The sequence below is a fragment of the Camelina sativa genome, chromosome 9 (genome assembly GCF_030686135.1).
Source record: "Camelina sativa cultivar CO46 ecotype springtype chromosome 9, ASM3068613v1".
In the NCBI taxonomy this organism is placed as follows: domain Eukaryota; kingdom Viridiplantae; phylum Streptophyta; class Magnoliopsida; order Brassicales; family Brassicaceae; genus Camelina; species Camelina sativa.
Genome location: NC_141888.1, coordinates 7,297,963 through 7,323,182, shown reverse-complemented (window position 1 = coordinate 7,323,182; position 25,220 = coordinate 7,297,963). Strand labels below are relative to the sequence as shown.

General features: G+C 39.5%; 1 protein-coding gene and 2 pseudogenes across 2 annotated transcripts; 2 read left to right on the top strand and 1 right to left on the bottom strand.

Moving 5' to 3' along the window:
* The first annotated feature begins 3,851 nt into the window (after positions 1-3,851).
* LOC147937864 (uncharacterized) lies at positions 3,852-7,038 on the top strand (annotated as a pseudogene).
* Positions 7,039-7,486: 448 nt separating this feature from the next.
* LOC147937863 (uncharacterized) lies at positions 7,487-10,106 on the top strand (annotated as a pseudogene). The gene is made up of 5 exons (XR_015567238.1): positions 7,487-8,352; positions 8,658-8,790; positions 8,922-9,209; positions 9,302-9,529; positions 9,616-10,106. The product of XR_015567238.1 is annotated as an uncharacterized LOC147937863 (transcript).
* A 1,644-nt stretch (positions 10,107-11,750) lies between these two features.
* On the bottom strand, positions 11,751-12,842 carry LOC104715084 (UPF0496 protein At3g28270-like). The gene has a single exon (XM_019229884.2). The coding sequence runs from the start codon at positions 12,837-12,839 to the stop codon at positions 11,751-11,753; it is 1,089 nt and encodes a 362-aa protein (XP_019085429.1). The 5' UTR covers positions 12,840-12,842.
* Positions 12,843-25,220: the final 12,378 nt, after the last annotated feature.

Below are 25,220 nucleotides of genomic sequence, written 5' to 3'. Positions count from 1 at the left end.
AACTTAATCATTAACAGATTTTAATAATATATACATAACACTCACAGCTTATTCAACAGTCAAAGACACAAGAAAAACTAGCTACCTTCTTTGTTATCGAGAAAAACATTTAAGATAAAATCACATATATTATTCTTTGTCAAACACATAGACATAACAATAACAGCTTTTGTCAAACACATAGACATAACAATAAAAGCTTATGTCAAACACACATGAACATTGGGGAACATTGATTCTTACCTCTATAACCAAATGCCTCAAGGAGATGATTGTCTTGCTTCTTTTCAGTACTAAAACAACTGGCTTCTTTGTTACCCCTTGCTTGAAACACAGAAGAACAAAATTAATTAGTAAGTAAAATACGAACTACTGAAGTTGAAGAAAAACCTAATCGACTTATTCAAGTGAAAATAGCAAACAAAAGAACAATCAAATACTGACTATTAATAGGTTCTAAATTGAGTCCTAAATTTGACAATGTTGAGTCCTAAATTTAACAATTTTGAGTTCTAAAAATAACAAACAAAAGAACAATCTCACACTCATAAGTTGAGTCCTAAATTTAACAATGGTGAGTCCTAAATTGAACAATGTTGAGTCGTTAATGACATCGTCTTCTTCACTCAATCATTTGGGCTAAGCAGTGTCACCCGAAACACAAAACACAAAGCACATCAAAGAGGACAATTGAAGCCGTCGAAGCTCGAAATTACCAGATACAATTCGGGTAAAGGAAAACCTAATCGAGGTATAGATTGGTGAATTCGTACCTTCGAGTTTCGTCTTCTTGCAGAGATCTGATGTGAACTCGAATCTGAAGAACCCTAATTTGAACGATGGAGATGCAAATTTCAGCTGCCGAAGGTGGAGATTAGCATCGGAAATGTGGAGGCCGTCGAAGATAGAGATTATTGTCGGCAAAGAACATAGATTATTGCCGTTGAAAATAGAGATTGTTACCGTTGATTGCAATCGAGATTGTAGCAGAGAAAGATGTGAAATCGAGATGTTTTTTCTTTTAGTCAAAAATATATTTTTTTTTCTTTAAGAAAGTTGTCTTTTTTTACTAAGTATGATGCTCGGTATTGGCGCTTATAGCACAATATTAGGCTCCAAAACACAATTTAGCTTCCCGCATAGTAAAATTACGGTAAAGCACTAATCTAATGCTGTAATAAAGTACCCTAACCAAGTTTGCTATCTACAATAGCAGTTTCCAAATTAGTGCTATCCTCATGTGCTATGAATACACATATTTCTTGTAGTGACCACGACCCCACCTCAAGCCGCCAATTGATGACGTCCGACGATGCAATCTGGACAATGTTCATCCGTACCCAAGGATGAAGACACCAAAGTTGTTAGGAGGATTTGCACTCTTTTTCTTACTTTGGGTTTTTCCTATGGGGTTTAGCAAAGAGGTTTCAACGAGGAAAAGAAACCTAATGCATTACCAATGACATGGCGATCCTATCTTCCTTCTTTTTCTTTTAGTTCTTGAACCTTGTTTTCTTTATGACCGTTTTAATAATACGAACCGGATTCGAGAAATTTTTTTAATCCAGAATGATGAGATCGATTCAGGATCTTTTGGGACTGATGATGAACGAGTTTAGTCCAATTAGAATTGCAGAGAAACGAAAAAACCCTTGACTTTGATCGAGTTGTACGTTCTTCTATTTTGATTTTTTTTTTTGGTAAAAGTTCTTCTATTTTGATTTTGAATGTTTTCTGGGTTGAGCAGCTTTGATTGAAGAAGAGAGAGATTATTAGTTATTACAATGGTTTAATTAAAACCTAAAAATTAATTAATTAATATATTAATTTTTTTTTTTTTTGTTAAAAGGCTTTCAATTTATAAACATATATGCCCAAAGAGCTATTTTCGGAATAGACCCATACAATTATCCCCTTAGGGCCCAGTCCAATTACATCAAACCAAACCAGATAACAAAGACCAAAATTGACCCGGGTATACCAAACTAAACCGATAGCTAACCGGTATGAGCCAGAAACCCTAATCTGCAATGGAGAACCCTATTGCAGCCGCCCTCCCACGAAGTTGCGGATACTCGTCGGCCCAGGACCACCGGCGAGCCGGGAAAACGGGAGTCAAACGGAGAAGGTGACACAGGACCATCACCATCCCGCCACCGTAGAGTTGTGAAGAGAAGGAAGAAGAAACCGATCTAGTAATCCGGAAGCTATAGTTCAGTCTGATAGAGATAGAGCAGTAGGGAGTAGATCTAAACAGCCATCGACGGTGGCTTAGCCTTGCCTTTCCGGCAATAGACCTCCCCCGTCAAACCACCGGCCGTGACAAAACCTCCTGCGTCTCCAGCCGTTCAGATCTAACCGCCGTATCTTTCTCATACCTCGCCGAGAACTACCTTCTTCTAACCGCATAGCCACGCCGCCGGTAGAGCTCTTACCGGAATTGTCCTGCGGAAGCTTCTCCTCGCCACAAACTCCCTTGATTTCGATCTGGTGACCTCGCCGGTAGATGCAGTGGACTACGGATGAAGCGCCATGGACCAGTGGTTCCTCTCACTACAAGAAAACAGGTGATTAGCGACTACACATAGCGACCACATATGTAGTCGCCAAAATTAACGACTACATAGTGACGATTTAGCGACTATTCTGCGACTACGTGGATTTAGTCGCTAAATAGTCACTCTTAAGCGACTAATTCATGCAGTCGTTACGGTGGTCGTATATTAACGACTAAGAGGCGACTATATTGTTAATGGAATTATATAGTCGCAACTTAGTCGCCAAATTAGCGACTACAGTACGACCACGTCAAATAGTCGTAAACGTTGGCGACTACGTTGCGACTCATTCGGCGAGTCATAAGGTAGTCGTAAAGTAGTCGTAAAATTTAGCGACTGTTAGGTGACTCTTACGGCGAGTCATTACATAGTCATCGTGTAGTCGCAAAGTAGTCGCAAAAAACAGTTAAAAGAAACGTGTTTTCCATGCGGGGGTTGGTGTACCAACTTTTATTATGTAGTCGTCTATTAGTCACCTATTAGTCACCTAGGAAAGTCTATAAAAAGAAGTTGCACTCATTTGTTCTCTTCACTCCTAACTCACTTTCCTCCTCTAAAAAAAAAATTCTAAATCAAAAAAAAAAAAGTTTGCTTTATATAATTTTTTATATATATAATTATAATGGCAGAATATTACAATTATGGTGGTAATAGCGGTAATTATCGGGAGTGGATGTACAAGAGGTTCGATGAAGTGACGGGGAATTTTTCATCTGAATTCGAAGTGGGGGTGGACCAATTCTTAACGTTTGCAAGTAGCCAAGAAACAGTTCAGAATAATGGGGGTAAGTTTCTCTGTCCATGTAGTGTTTGCAAAAACAATAGATATCTCTCGGGTAGAAGAGTTATGAGTCATCTGTTTAGTAATGGATTTATGCCAGATTATTATGTTTGGTATAACCACGGCGAAGAAATTAATTTGGATATAGGAAGTAGTTACACTGATAGGACGTATGATGGGAGTCATGAAGAAATGGGTAATGTAGTAGAAGATCCATATGTGGATATGGTGAATGATGCATTTCGTTATAATGTGGGTTTAGATGATAATTATCATCAAAATGAGAGTTATGAGAATGTGGAAGAACCGGTACAAAACCATTCTCAGAAATTTTACGACTTGTTAGATAGTGCAAAAACTCCTTTATATGATGGTTGTCGTGAAGGTCACTCGCAATTGTCGTTGGCTGCTCGAGTCATGCAAAATAAGGCGGAGTATAATATGAGTGAAAAGTTAGTAGATTCGGTTTGCGGAATTTTGACGGATTATTTACCAGAAGGCAACCAGTCTACCGGTTCACATTACGAGACAGAGAAATTGATGCGTAATTTGGGCCTTCCATATTATACAATTGATGTTTGTATTAACAATTGTATGATTTTCTGGAAAGAAGACGAAAAGGAAGAGACATGTCTATTTTGTGGTTCACCAAGATGGAAGCCTAAGGAGGACCAACGGAGAACAAGAGTACCCTATAGTCGTATGTGGTATCTACCTATTGCTGATAGGTTGAAGAGAATGTATCAGAGCCAAAAGACTGCAGCGGCAATGAGATGGCATGCAGAGCACCAATCAAAAGAGGGAGAAATGAATCATCCTTCTGATGCGGCGGAGTGGAGATATTTCGAAGAGCTTAACCCTCGGTTTGCGGAAGAACCCCGTAACGTCTACCTTGGATTATGTACCGATGGGTTCAATCCATTTGGCATGTCTCGTAATCATTCAATGTGGCCTGTGATCTTGACTCCATATAATTTACCCCCTGGTATGTGCATGAATACGGAGTACTTGTTTCTTACAATTCTGAATTCTGGGCCAAATCATCCGCGAGCTAGCCTTGATATCTTCCTACAACCTCTTATTGAGGAGTTAAAAGAGTTGTGGTCTACTGGAGTCGATGCATACGATGTGTCTTTGAATCAAAACTTCAATCTAAAAGCAGTGCTGATGTGGACGATAAGCGACTTTCCGGCGTATAGCATGTTATCGGGATGGACCACCCACGGTAAATTATCTTGTCCAATTTGCATGGAAAGTACAAAGTCGTTTTATCTACCCAAAGGAAGGAAGACATGTTGGTTTGATTGTCACCGAAGATTCCTGCCTCATGGTCATCAATTGAGGAAGAACAAAAAAGATTTCCTGAAGGGAAGAGACGCTTCTAACGACTATCCACCGCAGTCTTTAACTGGTGAGCAAGTTTATTATGAGCGTTTAAAAGATGTAAATCCACCAAAAACCAGGGAAGTCGGTGGTAACGATCATGAAAAGAAGATGCCAGGCTATGGAAAGGAACATAATTGGCACAAAGAAAGCATATTATGGTCGCTACCTTATTGGAAGGACCTCAATCTCCGACATAATATTGATGTGATGCATACCGAGAAGAATTTTGTGGACAACATCTTGTATACTCTTATGAGTGTACAGGGTAAATCTAAAGATAACATCATGTCAAGATTGGACATAGAACAATTTTGTTCTCGACCACACTTACATATTGATAGGAAGGGTAAAGCTCCATTCCCAGCATATACATTGACAAAGGAAGCCAAAACAAGTTTATTGGAATGTGTCAAGCATGCGGTGAAATTTCCAGATGGTTATTCGTCAGACTTGGCAAGTTGTGTTGATCTGATCAATGGCAAGTTTTCAGGAATGAAGAGTCATGATTGCCATGTTTTTATGGAGCGACTTCTTCCATTTATCTTCGCAGAACTCCTAGACCGGAACGTTCACCTTGCATTATCAGGTAGTACAGATTACCTATTTAATTAAATTAGTAGTATATATTTTTAAATATAATTTCCTAAGACATGAAATTTTCAGGGATTGGAGCATTTTTCAGGGACTTATGCTCAAGAACTTTGCAAAAAAGTCGCGTTCAAATTCTTAAACATAACATTGTTTTGATCTTATGCAACTTAGAGAAGATATTTGCACCATCATTTTTTGATGTGATGGAGCACCTGCCTATACATCTCCCATATGAGGCAGAATTGGGAGGCCCTGTCCAATATAGGTGGATGTATCCTTTTGAAAGTTTTTTCAAAAAGTTGAAAGGAAAAGCGAAGAACAAAAGATATGCGGCTGGATCAATCGTTGAGTCCTATATCAATGACGAGATTGCTTACTTCTCTGAGCACTACTTTGCCGATCATATACAAACAAAATCAAGGTATAATTAAATGAAATTAAAATTTATACTTAATTTGAATTATTTTTAATTATCTTATTTGATCAGGTTAACAAGATTCTATGAAGGTGAAGTCCCAATATATCATGTCCCTGGAGTCCCTAATATATTTACTCATGTCGGTCGCCCAAGTGGGGAAATGCATGAAGTATGGCTTTCAGAGAGAGACTATCAGTGCGCACATGCATATGTTTTACGGAATTGTGACTATTTTCAACCAATTGAGAGGTATATAATATAGACTCGCAAATATATAGACTCCACAAATATTTCTCATATATATTAAATATATTTAATTTTCTTAGTATGTTCGAGGATTTTCTTTCTACCAAATATCCTGAATTAACCGAAAAAGAACTGTCCACGAAAAGAGCTGAAGAATATCATGTGTGGGTTAAAGATTATGTAAGTATACTCGAACCCATGTAACCGACTCTGATTATGCATTTATTTAATTATATCATTGATATATAATATTTATATGTATACGCAGGTTATATACTGGAACGCCACAAATCCATTTCCTACTTGGGTTCAAGAGATAGTGCATGGACCTTTACACAAGGTCAAAACTTGGCCAATATACTTTACAAGAGGCTATGTGTTTCATACGCAGAATCACGGCGCTGGACGGAAGACATGTAACTATGGTTTGTGTTAAAGGTGAAAATTACACTGATGCATCTGATGGTGCAGATTTCTATGGGAACTTAACTGATATCATAGAACTTGAGTACGAAGGGATGACCAATTTGAGAATCACACTTTTTAAGTGTAAGTGGTATGATCCTGTCATTGGTAGAGGGACTCGGAAGAGCAATAGTGGCGTTGTTGACGTGAACTCTTCGAGAAAATACAACAAATATGAGCCATTCATTTTAGGTACGTAAGACTTGTCTAGAATTTATATATAAGTTTATTTAATGTAACTATCCATACTAAATTGCGATTTTGTGCAAACAGCATCTCAAGCGGATCAAGTTTGCTATATTCCGTATCCATACACAAAGAAACCAAAGCGAGAGTGGCTAAGTGTTCTGAAAGTAAATCCGAGGGGAAACATTTCAGGAGAATATGAAAACAATGAACCGACTCTGTTGCAAACAGAAAATGATGATGCTGTATTGATGACTACAGTTGAAGATCTCATAGTCGACAATTTGGTAGCAGATGCTAATCCAATAAACCTTGATTACGATGTTGGAGATGCGGATCCAGAAGATGAATTCCAGTGTAATTTATCGTCTTCTGATGATGAAGAACAAGAAGACGAAGAACAATAATTATTTGGCAAAATTACTATGTATTTGTTTTTTAATTTTTGTCTTTTTACTGTGTAATATTTGTGTATTATTGTGTAATATTATTGTGTAATATTATTATGTAATATTATTGTGTAATAAATTTGGTTATATAAATAACTTGTAATTAAAATTTTAAAATTTGGTTAATTAAAATTGTAATTAAATAAATTTGGTTAATTAAAATTGTAATTAAAATTTGGTTAATTAAAATTGTAATTAAAATTAATCAGTGTTTTATAAATAAATTTGGTAAACTAAAATTGTAATTAAAATTGTAAAATCTGGGCTTAGATTAAAATTTGGGCCTAATTAAACATAAACCCAAACCCATTATCCCAAACTAATCCTAACTAATCCTAACTAAACCCAAACCCAAACCCATTATCCCTCTTCTTCTCTCGATTCCCCCTAATACGAAAACCCTAATCCCCATTATCTTCTTCCTCTCGCAGCCTTCTCTTCTTCCTCTCGATTCGATTCTCCCAAATCTTAACCCTAATCCGCATCTTCTTCCTCTCAATTCCCCCAAATCTAAACCCTAATCCTTCTCTTCTTCCTCTCGATCCCCCAAATCTAAACCCTAATCCTTCTCTTCTTCCTCTCGATTCCCCCAAATCCGTAACCCTAATCGTTCCCATCATCTCAAACGATGCCTAATCGAGGAGGAAGGAAGAGGAAACCTGCTGCTCCTAACGTTTCTCAGAGAGTCGGAGCGTCAACAGCAAATAAACGGCCGCACAGTCTACCCAATCAGTACAACTTCACGCCGGCGGTCCAATCTCCTCCTCCGCTGCAGACGCCTGAAGTACAACGACAGTCATCGGCGGCCCAGATCCGGAACTATCCTCCGCCTCAACAGCTTTTTCAGAACTCCTACACTCACCCACCGCAGCCTACAGTGAACCCGACCCCTTCTCAAGAAGTCCACTACAATCCGTCGCATCCTCCGTCTCAACAGCTTTTTCACAACTCCTACACTCACCCACCGCAGACTACAGTGAACCCGACTCCTTCTCAAGAAGTCCACTACAATCCGTCGCATCCTCCGCCTGCTCTAGTTGACCCTCCGCCTACTCTAGTTGACCCTCCGCCTTCTCCAGCTGAAGTCTCTCAGACTCGCAGTCATCGTTCGCATCCATCGTCTCAAGGCAACAATTTCCAAGCTGATTATCCTCCGGTGTTGCCGGAACTCCAGGAGGACACATTGCGGGCTCTGAATGCACTGCTTCTAGTGCCAAACAGACATGAGTTCACCACCGTCCTCTCTCCCATTCCCCTACCAAAGACAGAATGGTACGGTTACAAACTCTTTGAATAATGGTTTTGGTTTTGTTTAGGTCTTGCTTAGGTCTCATTGTTTGGTCTCGATTGGTCTTGGTTATGAAGTGTTTGGTCTCTGATGCTATTACAAACTCTTTGAATAATGGTTTTGGTTTTGTTTAGGTCTTGCTTAGGTCTCATTGTTTGGTCTCTGATGCGATTACAAACTCTTAGAAGCTATGGTGTATCGTTTCTTAGACTTAGCATTAAGTCTTCTTAGTTTAGTTGATATCATCTCTGATGGTTGACTTTGGTTTTATTGTTTCATGTGTCTGGAGGTTTGATCGTGACCCTGGATCTACGCTCACTCGGAAGATTACTAAAATTCTTTTAAACAAATTTGAAGGTCCTTTCTACAGCTGGACATGTGTTCCTCGGGATAAACAGGAAAGATACTTCATTGAGTTTGCGGTTAAGTGTTCTGTCCTCTAGCTTTCATATATAGCTTTAAGCTTCATATACTGCTTTACTCTTCATATATTGTTTTATTTATTTGTGCTTCTTTTCACTCACATTAGCTATTTTCTTTTTGTTTTTTGTAGAAAACCCACACTTGGGATCCTTTGATAGCTGGGACTGTTCAAGCTCACTTCGAGACCATCTGTCAAAATCGGCTCAAAGACATGGTTAGCACCGTGAGAACTACTAGACGCCAACCGAAATGGATTGGAACTACTCTATGGACAACAATGACAGAATTCTGGGACACTGAAGAAGCACAACAAAGGAGCAAAACATATTCTGATTGCCGTATGTCTGACCGTAATGGCCTCGGTCCTCATGTCCACCTCTCAGGGCCAAAGTCGTATCGACATATTCAAAACGAAATGGTGAGCCAATTTTGTTGTTACACATTCGTCACTTTCATTTTTGACCTAGCTGTTACCTTAAAAATTTACTTGTCTGTTTCTTAACATTACAGGAAGAGGAATTGGGAAGAGAAGTACGTATTGGTGAGGTTTTCATCAAGGCACATACAAAGCCTGATGGGACATATGTTGATCGGAAGGCAGAGAAGATAGCAGAAACATATGAGAAGAATGTGCAAGAGAGGTTATCTCAGCTCCAGGAAGATCCTTCTGCCATCTCAGATGGGGAGTCACGGCCCCGAGAGCTAACAACTGAAGAATATACAGAAATCTTTCTTCAGGTTACGTTTTATTTTAACAATACAAAAATGTTATCTTGGAGTTTAATTTGACATCCTCTAATATCTTATTTTCTCTTACTTTGCAGTCCACTGAGAAGGATCAAGAGGAAAACCTTTTGGAGTTGGAAGCCTCCATGACTGCATTGTCAATGGCAAGGGGAAGCAAACAGGAGACACTTTAGCCTTTGTGGCTATGCAAGAACAATTGAAGGAAGCTCAACGGAAGATAGAGGAGCAGGCTGCTAATATGTTGAGGCGTGATGCAGAAATGTTGAAGCGTGATGCACAAATTGCTCAACAATCCGAAATTATTGCTGGGCAGAAGGAGAAGATTGACGAGTTGGACTTGGTGGGGAAGTATCTGCGGCAATGTGATCCACGGTTCAAGGAGTTCTTGACAGCCCATTCAGCTAAAGAGACTACCACGACAGAGCCTCTTCAAGAAGAAGATCCAACTTCAACTCCATAGGTTACTCTATGTGTTACCTACTACTAAGTAACTATTTTTTGATGAACTCAATGGTGACACTATGTGTTGTATGTACTTTGTGTTTTGAAAACTATGATAATTATTATGTGTTTCTTTAGGTTTCCAATTTAGAATCATTTGTTGGTTTGGTTGACAGGGTTAAAAAGAAAAAAGAGAAATTAAAATATTCTATATCCAGTTTCAGAAAATGTTAGTCGCCAAATAGTCATCAAATTTTAATAATATATTTAAAAACTAAAGTGACTATATAGTGACTATTACATATATTAGTCACTATATAGTCACCAAAACTTATACGACTATCTACCGACCAAATAAACAACCCATTTGTTCAGTTTTCTTAATCACAGAATAGTCGCAACCTAGTCACTAAAAATAACGACTACATGATGACTACTATGAATATAGTCGTAACTTAGTCGCAATGGAGTCACAAAAGTTTACGACTAAATGATGACTACTATGTGACAACATGTATATAGTCGCCTATTAGTCGCAAAATTGCGACTAAATTTACGACTACAACAAATAGCGACTATCGATTAACGATTGTATGAAATAGTCGCTAATTAGTCGTAAATCTTGATTTGGCGACTATTAAGTGACTAATAGTGTAGTCGCAAAATGCGTGTTTTCTTGTAGTGTCTTCAACGCCGGAATCGCCGGAGGAACCCTTCACTCGGTGCACGGAGTCGTGATCAGAAGAAGAGAAAGGAGGAGAGAGGAGAGAGCCGCGAGTGGAACTCACGCGCTCACCTCTAAAATGATATATTAAATTTATTTATAAACTTAACGTTGCTTTATTGCGTCGGTTACTACAACGACTCTAATTAAAATCCCTTTTTATTTTGAAATTTTACGTCATTTGTGAAGTGTTGTTGTTAATTAAGTGGCTTTTACATTATAATAATCTCTTGTAGTGAACATCTGCAATTATTAGAAGGACGTAGCGCAGCGAAGATTCAAATTTATTTTCAACAAGGAATTTGTTTGCGTCATTTGAAAGATAGGGATATGGTTACTGTTTTGCTCATTTAATTTGCAAAAAGATGAATTATAAAAATAATGGAAAAATCTCAGAAAAAAAACCTCAAAGTAACACCAGCTCCCAGTTTAAACCTTGAAGATTTTTCACTTCTACTTTTATACCTTAAAATAATAATACTGCTAACATAATACCCCAAATTAGCTTATATGTTCGTGGAATCACATAGTTTATCAGAATTTTTTATTTTGTTAATTAACAGAGTAGTTAACAATAGTTAACGCCGTTGAATTATTGGATCAAAACAGAGTTCATAAAAAAAAGAGAGACATAGAGTAGAAAAGGGAATTGAAGGATATAGAGTTCCACTGATTCGAAATGGCGTTTTTTCATTGTGATCCCACGTACATGTAAGTCAATATGGAGTATTATGCTAACAATATTATTATTTTGAGGTATAAAACTGGAAGTGCAAAACCTTCAAGGTTTAAACTGGAAGCTGGTGTCACTTTGATGTTTTTTTTTGGATTTTCCCTAAAAATAATACAACAAGTTTTTTTCAAACTTTATTTCAACAAAGTATAAAAATAAAAACCTAATAAACCAATCCTCACGGATGGGTCAACGTTACAAAGTAAAAGAAAAAAAAAGGTACAATGGGCTATAAACCCTAAAACATAGAAAACACGGGTCTTGAGACTCTTATTGAACAACAAACATCGTTATAAACTTTAAACGGATTAATATCATCCAGAACTGTTGATTTTTTGCAGAACATGAAGTCTGGCCTCTGCGATCAGTTTGCTATGATTTTTCACACTTTCACCAACGTCCTTAGTTTTCTCTATTAATATCTCTACTTTATCACTGATGACTTTGAGGACAAGTCTTGTGTCCGCCTCATCGTCTTCATTCTCAATAGCATTATCTACAAGTTTCAACATATTTTGGATACGGTCTTCTAGACCATCGACTAGAATAGATACGGTCTCCATCGCTTCTTGGTTGATTTTTATACCCGTCTCCAGACCTTCCAACTGTTTCTTCAGAGCATCATTCTTTCTACGCAAGGCAGTGTCGACGCCAGCCCATCCCGCCACAATCAGTGTTGACGATATAGCCCCAAAGCCGCCAAAGCCTGTTGCCATTAGAGCTATCGATGCGGCGGCAACAACGGCAAACACAGCCCCAAAAAACACATTCGCAATTGAACTTTCTTTCCCCAGATTAGTAATTTCCATTTGAAGCTTTTTAATAGCCTCACAAACTTCTTCCAGAAGGGATTCCTGCTGCTTTTTGATCAACTCCAACTGAGTCTTGAGCACTGTGCCATCAAAGGGATCTCCCATGGCTTTAAACTTCTTCAGAACCTTCAAGGTTTTTTCATACTTTTTCTTTGTTCCACCAACATTCGCTTCTGCCGACTCTTTCTGAAACTCTGCCACGGCATCTCGAATGAGAAGTTGGCCCATCTCTGCGTCCTCGACGCAACTCTCTATAGTATTGAAAATCTTTAAAGTCTTCACGGTATTTTCAAAATAGGCTATGACCAAAGATTTTAGAGCTTCGCTCTCCCACACATTGTCTTTGCTTTCAAGAATGAACTTTGCCACATCTTGGCTAACTTCAAGTAGGTGCTGGGAGACCTCCTTGTGTACTTCGTGTTGGGACGACAACCCAGTCTCGGCTCCAGCGGTGAGCGAGTCTATCACTTTGATGGTTCGCTGCTGAAGCGCAGAATCAAATGATTTGAGGTCTGGGTCGTCTTCACAAGCGGATTTGTAAGCACTCAAGTGTTCTGAGCATTTCGACATCGTATCTTTGGATAATGCCATCGATGATATTACTGGAAGGAAAAAAAATCAAAAAAAGGTAGAGCGGTTAAGGACATACGTTTTGCATTAACTAATAATAAAATAAATATTTATATAGTTCTATGTATAAAAACAAATTGGTTAAAACAATTTTAGTATAATATATATATATATATATATATATATGAGCAAAATCTTATACTCCCTTTGTTCCTAACTGATTGATGTTTTGAGAAAAAGTTAAAATTTTTATTGATAAATTAATATATTATTATTTTTTGATAGAAAAAGAAAATATAAACTATGAAGAACAGTATAAAGTGAAAAAATCATTTCAATATTTTAATCTACAAAATCAATCTTTTGTCTCGTAAAAGAAAGATAGTATATAGTACGTAAACATATCAAAATGAGTTAAGAGTTGAAGAAACAAAGTTACGAGAAACTGAATGGGAGAATCTTGCTCAATATATTGTAGGTTTAAAGTTTAAATGATCTGTTAGGTTAGTAATCAACTATTGAGATATATATACTTATTGAGGTTATGTACGAGGAATACTTGCATGTTATTTTTTTTGGTCAAGAACCATAATATTATACATATGAATTATATAGATCTCGAAATAAATAGGGTGGACATTAAATGCTAAACACGTGAATTGCTCCCTATTTCCATTTTTTAGTCAACTTATTATCTATCGATTAAGTCAACTGGCCAATATTAAACTTGAGCATTGTGGAATCGTTCGGAGGAAACACTTTTCCTGTCCCCAATATTAAATGTTTGTTGTTGTTTTGCAGATTTACACATGTGTGATAATAGCACAATTGTTTTGTTTGCTGTACAGTGATTTTAGTTGTAGTATTGAACTGTATATATTTATAACATATGTTAATAATAGCTAATAAAGGATACATGTTTTTTCCAATGTAGGATATATTCTAACAGTTAACTTATATAATTCGTTAGAATTCGCTCATATAACTGTCAACTCAGTTAAACTCGATCATATAACTCAATTACTATAGGTGAGTTTTAAAAGGAAATGAATTCATAAAATTGAACTGAGTTGATGAGCTAACAACTTGTTTTGGCACACACCCTGCAGCAAATACGGGTTGATAATGGTCCGATGAACAGATGGCTCCATGTGTTTTTCTACTTAATTCGATGTCTACGTATGCGACCCACATGTTATTTAGTCAAAAGTTATATTAACGTATTATGTATTAATAAAAAAAAGGTTATGTACGAGGAGGAATGCTTACATGTTATTTTTAATTAAGAACTATATTATACATTATTTAACAGGTTATATACGACTATACGAGGAATATACTCACATGTTAATTGTTCAATAACTATTTTAACAAATCATATATAATTAATCAGGTTATATACGAGGAATATACTCACATGTTATTTAGTCAATAACTATCTTATTATATAAAATTTGGTGTCAAATTTACTCATTAACAAGATCGTGATATGTGTTAAATATATTGGTTAGATGTTGACACATGTCAATTTTTTTTTAATAAACATAGTAGGACAGCTAATTATATATACAAAATTTTACATGTTTATATTTTAAAAACTTTATTTTTCTAAATCAAAAAGAAAAATTAACAAAATCAATATATTTTCCATTGTATATATGCTAATTAAATTATACATGTGTTCTCAATAAAATTTGACATGTGTAAGCCAAAAATTAATTTATTAAGCATGTATATTAATCAATAAATAATGAACAACGAAGTTAAAAAGAATAATATAAGTTATTTAACATAATTTTATTCAGATATAAATTGTATTTATCGTTGTAATATAATTTTATATTGTAAGTAAGTACACAAAACCTTGAAAAAATAATGAACTTAAAAATAAAAAATTTCAATACGTGATGTGTAAGTATAATTTTACATGTTTTATTTTAAAGATTTTAATGCATGTAGTAATATGAGAAACCTGGAAAAACAAAAAAAAATGAGTTTGTAGGAATGAATTTTTGGTTAATTGATGAAAATTTACAAAAGTATTACTTATGAAATTATGACATATAAAATAAAAACATATATATATTCTTTATAATATTCTTTATGTTTTTATTTTATTTAAAAACATATATACTATCAAAATATGGGGATATTAAAAACAATGGAAAATTTTTTTTAATTTTTTTTCATACATGCATTTGTAATCAGCAATTCACACTTTACAATCCACCAGACATGGATTTATTTGTCCTGTCTCCAACATATTAAATGTTTGTTGTTGTTTTGGCTTGTAGACAAGGGAGGGACTACGTTCAAGGGAATGGGGTCAGATGACCCCGGATATATTATAAAAAAGGTTGGTATTTTATGTAATACTTATTAGTAAACTTAGCTCAGTTGGTTATATAGGTTTTATGCTAATAAGAAACCAAACCCCAAGAATTAATCTTAATCTCTAATAGAGAATTAGGGTTAAGAGGGAGCTAAGCATTCATATCTTTCTTAATTTTCTAGCAATAAAGTGACTCATAACATATTTGTACATGACTTATTTTACCTCTCTAGCCAGAGTTCCAGTTCTCGCTAGACCCATTTTTCCAAATTTTTGGAGTTTTTGGTCGAAGTCCATTATTCTACTTTCTTTTTCCTATCTTTATTTACCAATGCTTTAATATATAATAAGAATTTTTTGTAGTATGACACACAAAAACTTATGTACGTTTTAATTATTATTTAGATTTATAACAGCTTTTAAAAAATTATGACCCCATTAAAAACAAATTCTGGGTCCGCCTTTGCCTGTAGATGTACTTAGCTCTCCGAGAGATGTATCCGTTTGTACAGTGATTCTCGCGGTCAGATACGTCAGCATCCTTCAGAAATCACCCTTAAAACTTGGCACTAGAAGTAGGGGTGTATCAACAATTTTAACCGCTTCGGATCTATACTTTTTTTACGGGTCAATGCCATACTTTATTTATAATTTACTTTCTTATTGCACATCTATATTTGTCCTTTTACAGAGGAAGAAACTATCTATCATGCAACTTGAATTTAAAATAATTCGACCGTTTTTTTTAATAACCTAATATATAGTGATCCCAAACAATAACATCAGCAGATAACAAATAATTCAAATCCAATTATCAATAACAATTAAAGAAATAACATAATATCAATTCCAACAACAATTCAGAACATAACTAATCATAAAAGCAACAACCTTAGTATCCGTTCTAGACCACTAAATTCCAGTCTAGCATCCTATCAAATACATAAAGCAAGCAACCGAGTCTCTAGAACATCATCCTCTTCATAGCCTTGATTCCATGAACACACTTTGCCTTTACCTGCACCACAACACAAAAGTGAGGCGTAAGTATTACCAGAAATACTTATTGAGACAATCCTTCCATCTACTGGGCTATACACACAAGCAATAAGATCTCTCATGCCACAATGAACAAACAATAAAACAAACCAGGCAATGCAAAAAGCAACATGACATAAACGGTTGCTGCAGAAGGGTGTCGACCGACACCAGGGGTGTCGACCGACACTGGTCATCTGGTGTCGACCGACACTACAACTGGTGTCGACCGACACATGTTCGACATTCCCAAAACCCTAACAGTATCGACCGACACCTCCACATGGTGTCGACTGACACTCGCAAAGTCTCCGAGTCATTCTCGCGTTGGTGTCGACCGACACCGATGCTGAGCATCGATTTCCTTCAAACAGAAACTCCGAATCTCGCCTCGAAGCTTCTCCCATCCGTCCCACATGATCCCAGGAATAGATCTAAGCCTCAAGAGCCACGAAAAACACAAAGAACTCACAAGAAAAAGGCAACACATCACCCAAATCACAGAAACAGAGATTTCAGCTTAGATAAGCCATGGTCATGCACTTACCTTTGCCAAAACAGTGAGATCTCACCAACAAACGACGAAAACACACCACCACAAGCTTGTCCAACGTTCTCAGCCTTAGATCTCCAACCTCGAAGCCAAAAACTCACAAGAACAAGGGCAAAAGCTTCAGGAAAAACCTTTAGGAACTCTCAGGAACTTTTGGGAACTGTTTTCTCTCGTTTTTCACACCAAGGAGGTGACAATTAGGTCTTTTGGACCCAAAAATGTTGATTTCCCACTTTAAATACGACCCCCAAACCGAACCAGCTCGAACCGAGAATCATGAAATCAAACCGAAGACCCGATCACATAAGGTGTCAATCGACACCACCACTAGTGTTGATCGACACCCTCACTAAATTATCAAAATTTGGTTCACGGGTATTACAACTCTCCCCCACCAACATAGATTTGTCCTCGAATCTAGAACCAAGACCAATAGTCAAGGATATCCCGTGCAACCAACACCATGGCTTGAACACCCTCCGACTAGCTATGAGGACTCAATCTGGCCAGTACCCCGCGTCTCTCACATTATACGCTCTCAACTCATGCATCTCCCTTGCTCCCAACTCATGCATCTTCCTCGCTCTCAGGTCTCAACCTTCGAGTATTACCAGCTCACTGTCGGGCCTCAACCCTCAAGCTACGGTATATAAGAAGTCTAATCTTGCTCTTGGGTTATCACCCTACATCGCGCCTTTGGATAATCACCCGAAGTCGATATACCAATTATACCCTCATACCATAAAGTCCCTCGAGATAAGGTACACAGGAGACTAACTGTTCCCTCATGAGTTGTTCGAGATCTCATATCTCTAGAGCAATAATTCTGAGCTCGACCGAGTACCACGCTGACAAGAACTACCTCTATGGCTCTAGCAGAAACATCACAATATCCTACAGCCAACACTCACCACTAAGGCTACCGAGACGTCACAAAGACCATAACCACGTCTCAAAGACCTTAAAAATGTCACAAAGACCCTAAAAACGTCACAAAGACCACACAAACATCCCGTAGAACCGCCACCAAGGCCAAAAATGTCCAAATGGACCGCCACAAAGGCCACAAATGTCACCAGGTCCGCCACCATGGTATTCGGCATCACTAAGACCACCACCAAGGTATCTGGTGTCGCCAAGACCACCACCACTGACCGATTCCACCAAGTACTCTGTCACCAAGACCACCGTCAGGGTACAAAACATCACAAATAAAACACTACCACTGACAAGTGTCACCAAGATCTCTGTCACCAAGACCACTGTTAGGGTACTAATGTCACTAAGACCACTATCAAGGCACAAGCGTCACCAAGACCACTCAATACCATGATACTAACGTCACAAAGACCGCCACCCAGGCACACATCCCGCAGGATCATCACAAAGATCACCACAAAGCTTTCCATTTTTAGAACCTGCTAATTATGGAAACTTTCTATTTATGAAAACTTCCAATTATATAAACCCCGAGCTATTTCTCTTTTTCCATGACAACACCAGTCAAATAAAGAAATACTCATCTTATTAATCTGACAATGTCATAATCGTTACAACCTCAACGAAAATACATAAAGAAAAATAAGATACAATAGCACCGAGATAACGACCCGCATCCCAAGCACCACCTCATCTTGGTGACAAGAGAGATGGGCTGGAATACTCCATCCGCTCCAGCCATGGTCTTCAAACCAACACGACATTGGGACCGAGGTTAGGCAAGCTCAGGCCTCGACCTGCTTCTCGAACCACTTCTTGAACCTTGCATTCATCCCCGTCTTTGGCTCCCAAGTCTCCTCTAACACACCATCACAGTCCCACTGGACTCTCATCAAAGGAATCTTCTTCCGCCGAAGTTTCTTGATCCGCCTCTCGAGTACCCTCACTGGTCTTGCCTCAAAAGTCATGTTAGGCTGAAGATCTGCAGGAATCTTGGCCAACACCTCGTCATCCTTGTGAAGACACTTCCTCAGCATTGACACATGGAAGACCTTGTGGAATGTATGCATAACCTAAGGCAACTCTAACCTGTATGCAACCGGTCCCACCCGCACCACAATCCTGAAAGGACCCATGTACCTCAGACTCAACTTAGTCTCTGAGATAGACCTGTATGGACCCTGCAACATGGCCATCTTGAGGTACACTCTATCATCCACCTGAAACTCAATGTTCTTTCTCCTCTGATCAGCATGACTCCTCTGCTGATCCTGAGCCTCCCTCATGTTCAGCTTTAGCACCCGGATCTTCTCTGTGGTACTGAACAAAAATCCCATCCAGTATACTCCTCTCCCCCACCTGATTCCAGCATAAAGATGTGCAACATGGCCTCCCATACAACGCCTCATAAGTAGCCATATCAATACTCGACTGATAGCTGTTGTTGTAAGCAAACTCTACCAGGTTCAGGTGATCGGCCCATTGACCACCCCAGTCCAGAACACACATCCTCAACAAGTCCTCTAGTGTCTGAATCATACTTTCAGACTGCCCATCTGTCTGGGGATGGTATGTTGTACTCATGTGCACCTTAGTGCCCAACTCTACCTGAAACGCCCTCCAGAACGCTGAAGTTAACTTGGATTCCCTGTCAGACACTATGCTCACAGGTACACAATGCAACCTCACAATCTCCCTCACACACTTCTTAGCCAAGACTGCTGCTCCATTAGTCTTCTTAATGGCAAAAACTTGTGCAGACTTGGTCAGACAATCCACAATCACTCAGATAGTATCCATAGTCCGCGACACAAGCAACCCTACCACAAAGTCCATCGTGATCATGTTCCACTTCCACTTTGGAATGGGTAAACTCTGCAACAATCCTCCCGACACCTGATGCTCAGCCTTCACTAGCTGGCAAGTATCACACCTCAAAACCCAGCTAGCGACATCCCTCTTCATCCTGACCTAGTGATTATACCGTTTGAAGTCATGGTACATCTTGGTTGCTCCAGGATGAACAGAGAACTTGCTTGAATGAACCTCTCTCAGAATCTCTTGCCTCATGCCCTCATCTTTGGGCACATAAACCCGACCATGCACCAGGGTAGTCCCATTAGCAGAGACCTGATACTCTGAACCCTTAGCCTTAGAGGCGTTCACCAGCCCCACATCACTCTTCTGAGCCAACCGCACTATATTCAGAAGATGCGCTCTGTCAACTGCCTCCAATCCCAATGGCTCTTGTAAAATAGCACATACCCTCAAAGTATTGATCTCACTCACCAGAGACTCCATATCTTGCCCCTGAGCAGAAGCCGCCCACTTTATGCTCAGAGCGTCTGCTACCAAGTTAGTTTTACCGGGGTGGTAAGCTATATCCAGATCATAGTCTGCCACTAACTCCATCCACCGCCTCTACCTCAAATTCAGCTCAGGCTAAGTGAAGATATATTTCAGGCTCTTATGATCTGTGTACACATGTACCTTTCCGCCATAAAGATAAGATCTCCAAATCTTCAAAGCGAAAAACACAACTGCCATCTCCAAGTCATGAGTAGGGTGTTTGCCCTCATTCTTCCGCAACTGCCGCGAAGCATAGGCAATGACTTTCCCCTCCTGCATCGGCACACACCCCAAACCAACTCTGGAAGCATCTGTATACATCACATATGGCTTATCCTGCTCCGGCAAGGACAATACTTGTGTACTTTTTAACATCTGCTTCAGACTCTGGAAAGCCGTCTCGCACTTCGGCGACCACACAAAGGAAACATCCTTCCCTGTCAGCTTAGTCATCGGCTGTGCCATACTCGCGAAACGCCTCCCAAACTTCCTGTAGTACCCTGCCAAGCCAAGGAAGCTCCTGATCTTCGTGGCGTTCAGCGGTCTAGGCCAATCCCTGATGGCCTGAATCTTCTCTGGATCCACAGAAACTTCTGCTGCAGAAACAACATTACCCAAGAAACCCATCTCCCTCTGCTAGAAACTGCACTTGCTCAGCTTAGCAAAAAGCTTCTGCTCCTGCAACTTCTTCAGAACTGCTCTCAGATGGATCTCGTGCTCCTCAGGACTCTTGGAATACACGAGGATGTCAACAATGAAGATGATGACAAACTCATCCAGAAACTCCTGGAATATGCTGTTCATCAACGTCATAAATATAGCTGGTGCATTGGTCAAACCAAAGGGCATCACCACAAACTCATAGTGCCCATAGCTTGTCCTGAAAGCTGTCTTCCTAACATCCAGCTCATCTATCGGAATTTGGTGGAAACCTGACGTCAAATCAATCTTGGAGAACCAAGTAGCACCCCTCAACTGGTCCAACAATTCATCCTCTGCAGGAGAGGGTACTTGTTTTTCATAGTGACCCGGTTCAGACCCCGATAATCTATATACAAGTGGAAACTCCCGTCCTTCTTCTCAACAAACAACACTGGCGCTCCCCACAGTGAAGTACAAGGACGAATCAATCCCTTGCCCAATAAGTCCTCCAACTGCTTCTTCAGCTCTGCCATCTCTGCTAGAGCCATCCTATAAGGTGCCTTAAACAATGGTGTAGTCCCTGTTTTTAACTCAATCGTGAAGGGATCAGACCGAGATGGTAGTAACCCCTGAATTGACTGAAAAACATTCTCAAACTCCCGAACCATAGGGATCTTACCCACAGCAACCTGCCCTGAAGACTCCGGCATCGATTCCTGCCTACACAGCTGAGATAACCAGACACCCCGAGGTCGGCCTCACTCCCTCATAAAACCAACTCTTTGCCCCGGGCCTCTCAAACACAACTGTACCCTGATGGTAATCCAGATGTACTATATACCGGTGCAACTAATCCATGCCCAAAATCACATCGTACAGCTCCATTGGACTGATTACCAGATCTATCGGCATCGACTCTCCACCCACCTATATATCCACATATCTCGCCCGTCCATGGACCTGGATCATCCCGCCTCCGACAACCTTAACGGTCATGAACCGTTTTCTGGTATCTCCACGAATGTTGCCCCTCTCGGCACACTCTGGGGTAACAAATCAATGAGTAGCTCCAGAGCCGAATAACACATAGGACGAAAACCCTCCCACCAATAAGGTCCATACACAAACCTTATGCACTAAGAACCCTAACATTCATCACAGACAACCATAAAATCAAAAAATGATAGAAAACGACAAAGTCAAGTTTAGAAATTATAATCTTGATCGCGTTAGCACTGGCTCCTCCCGTCTCTACTGTCGTGTACACACGCGGTGCCACTGGCAAAGGCAACGCCGTCTGTCCCACCTGCTGCACTCCTGACTGCACATACGCCACAGCCATCGGATGTAGCTTAGGACACGACGATCTGAGATGCTCTGCCTCCCTGCAATGGTAACACACACGAGTCATCGGCGGTGCTGGCTGGTTGCCCCTTTGTGGACAACTCGCCACCCTGTGCTGCAAGCTCCCACACCCAAAGAAATCCGCACCATTGGATCCCGACCTCTGCATGGCATCGAACTTCTGCTTCTGCCCCTGCGCAGGCTTGCCGCCCTTGCTAGGAATAGAATGTGACTAAGTCCGCTTTGGCTGCGCCGGAGGACTGACTGTAATGACATGTATCAAGGGATACATAATGGACGGAAAGAACGTGTCCAAAAGGACCAGAGAGGACTGGGGAAGAAGAAGAAAGAAAATTTTGGGCAAACGACCGAGTAACTTGAGGAGGAAGTTACCTAGACGCGGGATGAGTAATAGCCAAAGAATGTCCGTGAACCACTGAGCCAATAAAGGAGAGGTCCGGAGACGAACGAGAGAATTCGATGTCACGGACGAGAGGTCCGGACACGGATGAGAGAATTTGATTTCACGAGAGGTCCAGAGATGGATGAGAGAATTTGATGTCACGGACGAGAAGTCCGGAGACGGACGAGAGGTCCGGAGACGGACGAGAGAATTTGATGTCTCGGACGAGAATATTGAAGGCCATGGACGGAAGGATCCGGACGCGGACGAGGAAATAAAGCCGCGACGAGGAAATAAAGCCGCGGACATGTGAACTTTGAACTGCGGTTTAGCGCGGGAGCTTTGGACGCAAGAGAGACGCGGAAATGTTGGAGGTAGTGGAAAGGTATCTCATGAGCTGCGAGATGCCACATGTCAACAGATTAAGCTCCTCTCGCCAGCGCTTCAGATACACGCGCACGTGAGTGAGAGTGAGAGTGAATTACATGCAAAATTTCTGCCACTTGTCAAGAGAAAATCGCCACCTGCCCAGCCAAGGAGTCGAGAGAATGAGCTTATAAATAGCCCTCATTCTCTCAGTTTCGACATAAAACTCTCTCTAACACCAAAACCTTGCCAAAATTTTCTCTCAAAATTCTTGAAGAGAAATTAAGAGATTTTCGAGTAAAAAAGAAGGAGGAAGCTCATCGGAGCTTGAGGAGAAGAAAGAGGCGAAGTGCTGTCGGATTTACAGTGTGGTGGAGCTTGACTCAATCAAATCTCTGCCTAAATCATTGTGAGTTGCGGTTGTGGTTTTGTTTGTGAGTTGCGGTTGTGGATTTTTTTGTGAGTTGCGGTTGTGAATTTGTTTGTGATATGTGGTGATTTTTTTATTTGTGTGTTGGAGGATGCATGAGCTTGGTAGCTCATGTATCTCTCTTTGTTTGTTTGGGTGTTGCATATTTTTCTTGTTAGATCTACATGTCATTAAGCTAAGATCTAAGTGTAGACTATCATGCATTCATTCATTATTGCATTTAGTTTTGACTGGGTTAAAAAGATCATGCATGAATAAAGAGAAGGGTGATTTGGGTTGCTTGCAAGATCAGATCCGAAATGGCTGATCATGCATGCATCCTTCTATGACTTTTTCAACCGGTTAAGGGAGAAACATAAAGTGGTGTGAAGAGTTAAAGATGCATTAATTTTCTTGCATAATTTTTTTGATTAAATTTGAGTTGCATGCATGATAGAAAGGGGAGAAAAATTGTTAGCATCACTTGCATGTCAAGGAAAAATATTTAAGAAATTAATCTTAATATTTCTTGTGAGTTTGATCAGTTGCATGCATGTGATTCTTTTCTTAAGTGCTTGATTAATTTTATTTCTTCCATCTTAAGAATTTTTGGTGAATTTTTTGCTTGATTTTCTTGCATGCATTGCTTGATTCTTGCTTGAAATACTTTTGTTATTTAAGTACTTAATTATTTGTGTCAGTAGACTTAGAATTAGTACTTGTCTAGCTAGTTCTCATGTGTCATGTTAGACTAGCAATCAACTTCTGTCCCCAAGTGAATGAGTTAGTCCGGCGAGCTAACCTTCGCGGTCTCATGGCATGGACAATCGGTGTCTAGTGAGAGACTAGCCCGATCTATTGCACGACGATGCAAATGTGTGGTGATCAGGTTGGTAGCCTTTGTGGTTTCAACGCGGTGTGGGAATGAGGTGATGGGACAGAATGTCATTGGGCCCTAGGTTGCGTGTGTGTGATGAGGTATAGTGTGTGCATGCATATGTAACATCACTAGTACTTTCATTCCCTTGAGTTTTGGGAGTTGTGTTGTGATGGCCTATGGTGGCTAAGTGTCTAGAAGTGTCAAAGTCTTGGTCATTTCTAGTCTTGCTTGTTTGAGTGTTGTTTGTTTGCTTGCTTGCTAATTTCTTACGCATTGTGTGACTCTGATTTTAGTTTTGGGGTAGTTGTGTTGGGGATAGTTGGATAAGAGGACTGCATTTTAGAAAGTCACACAACTCACTGAGTAATCCTAGATTACTCATTACTCTCCATACTGTTTTTCTTGTAGGAAAAAGTAAGTGGGTAGAGTTGGGCAGCTAGGGAACCGGATAGGATGTTTTATGCTGTGTGATTGCTTAAATAAAAATCCTTGTTTCCTTTGACATGCATTTCTTCAAAATGGATCCAACTGTTTTACTTGTGTATTTTATGAGAACTCACACCACACCATGTCTATACAACCGCTTGTCCGTACAACAAGATGGGCCGTCCGTACCATTTAGGAGTTTAACAAGTCCGGTCCATGAAGAGAAGCCTCCAATGGTCGCAAAGAATCTAGAACCTTCACCAAAAGAGCCGTTAGCGAGATAAGCCAAGTGGGAGCTCAAGTCAACCAAAGAAGTCACATGTTTAACTTGAGAGGAGATGTCACTTTCATTATGAGAAGCTGTGCATGGTACCTTATAGAGAATATTCCGATTGTAACTGTCTATATTTAGCTTGTATCTAGGATCTAAATCAAGTAAGAAGTAAGAATTCTTCTTCTACACTTTTCTCTCATCCGATCTACACTCTAAGCTTTCTTACACTACTCTATACTCAATCGTTACTTCCTACACAAGTCAAACACTCTTATTTTCTTAAACTTACATGGTATCAGAGCTTGAAAGCTCCTTCTTCTAAATCTCACACCCACCTAATCTCTTCCGCTTCAATCTCTTTCAACTTCAATCTCTTTCTGCTTTGACTTTGAAAGTCTCATCTTTTTACCCATTGGATAATAGGCTTTAACCAACGGTCACTTCGAC

What these genes read in the sequence shown, in the direction of transcription:
- LOC104715084 (XM_019229884.2), bottom strand. Translation starts at nt 12,839, where the DNA reads ATGGCATTATCCAAAGATACGATGTCGAAATGCTCAGAACACTTGAGT.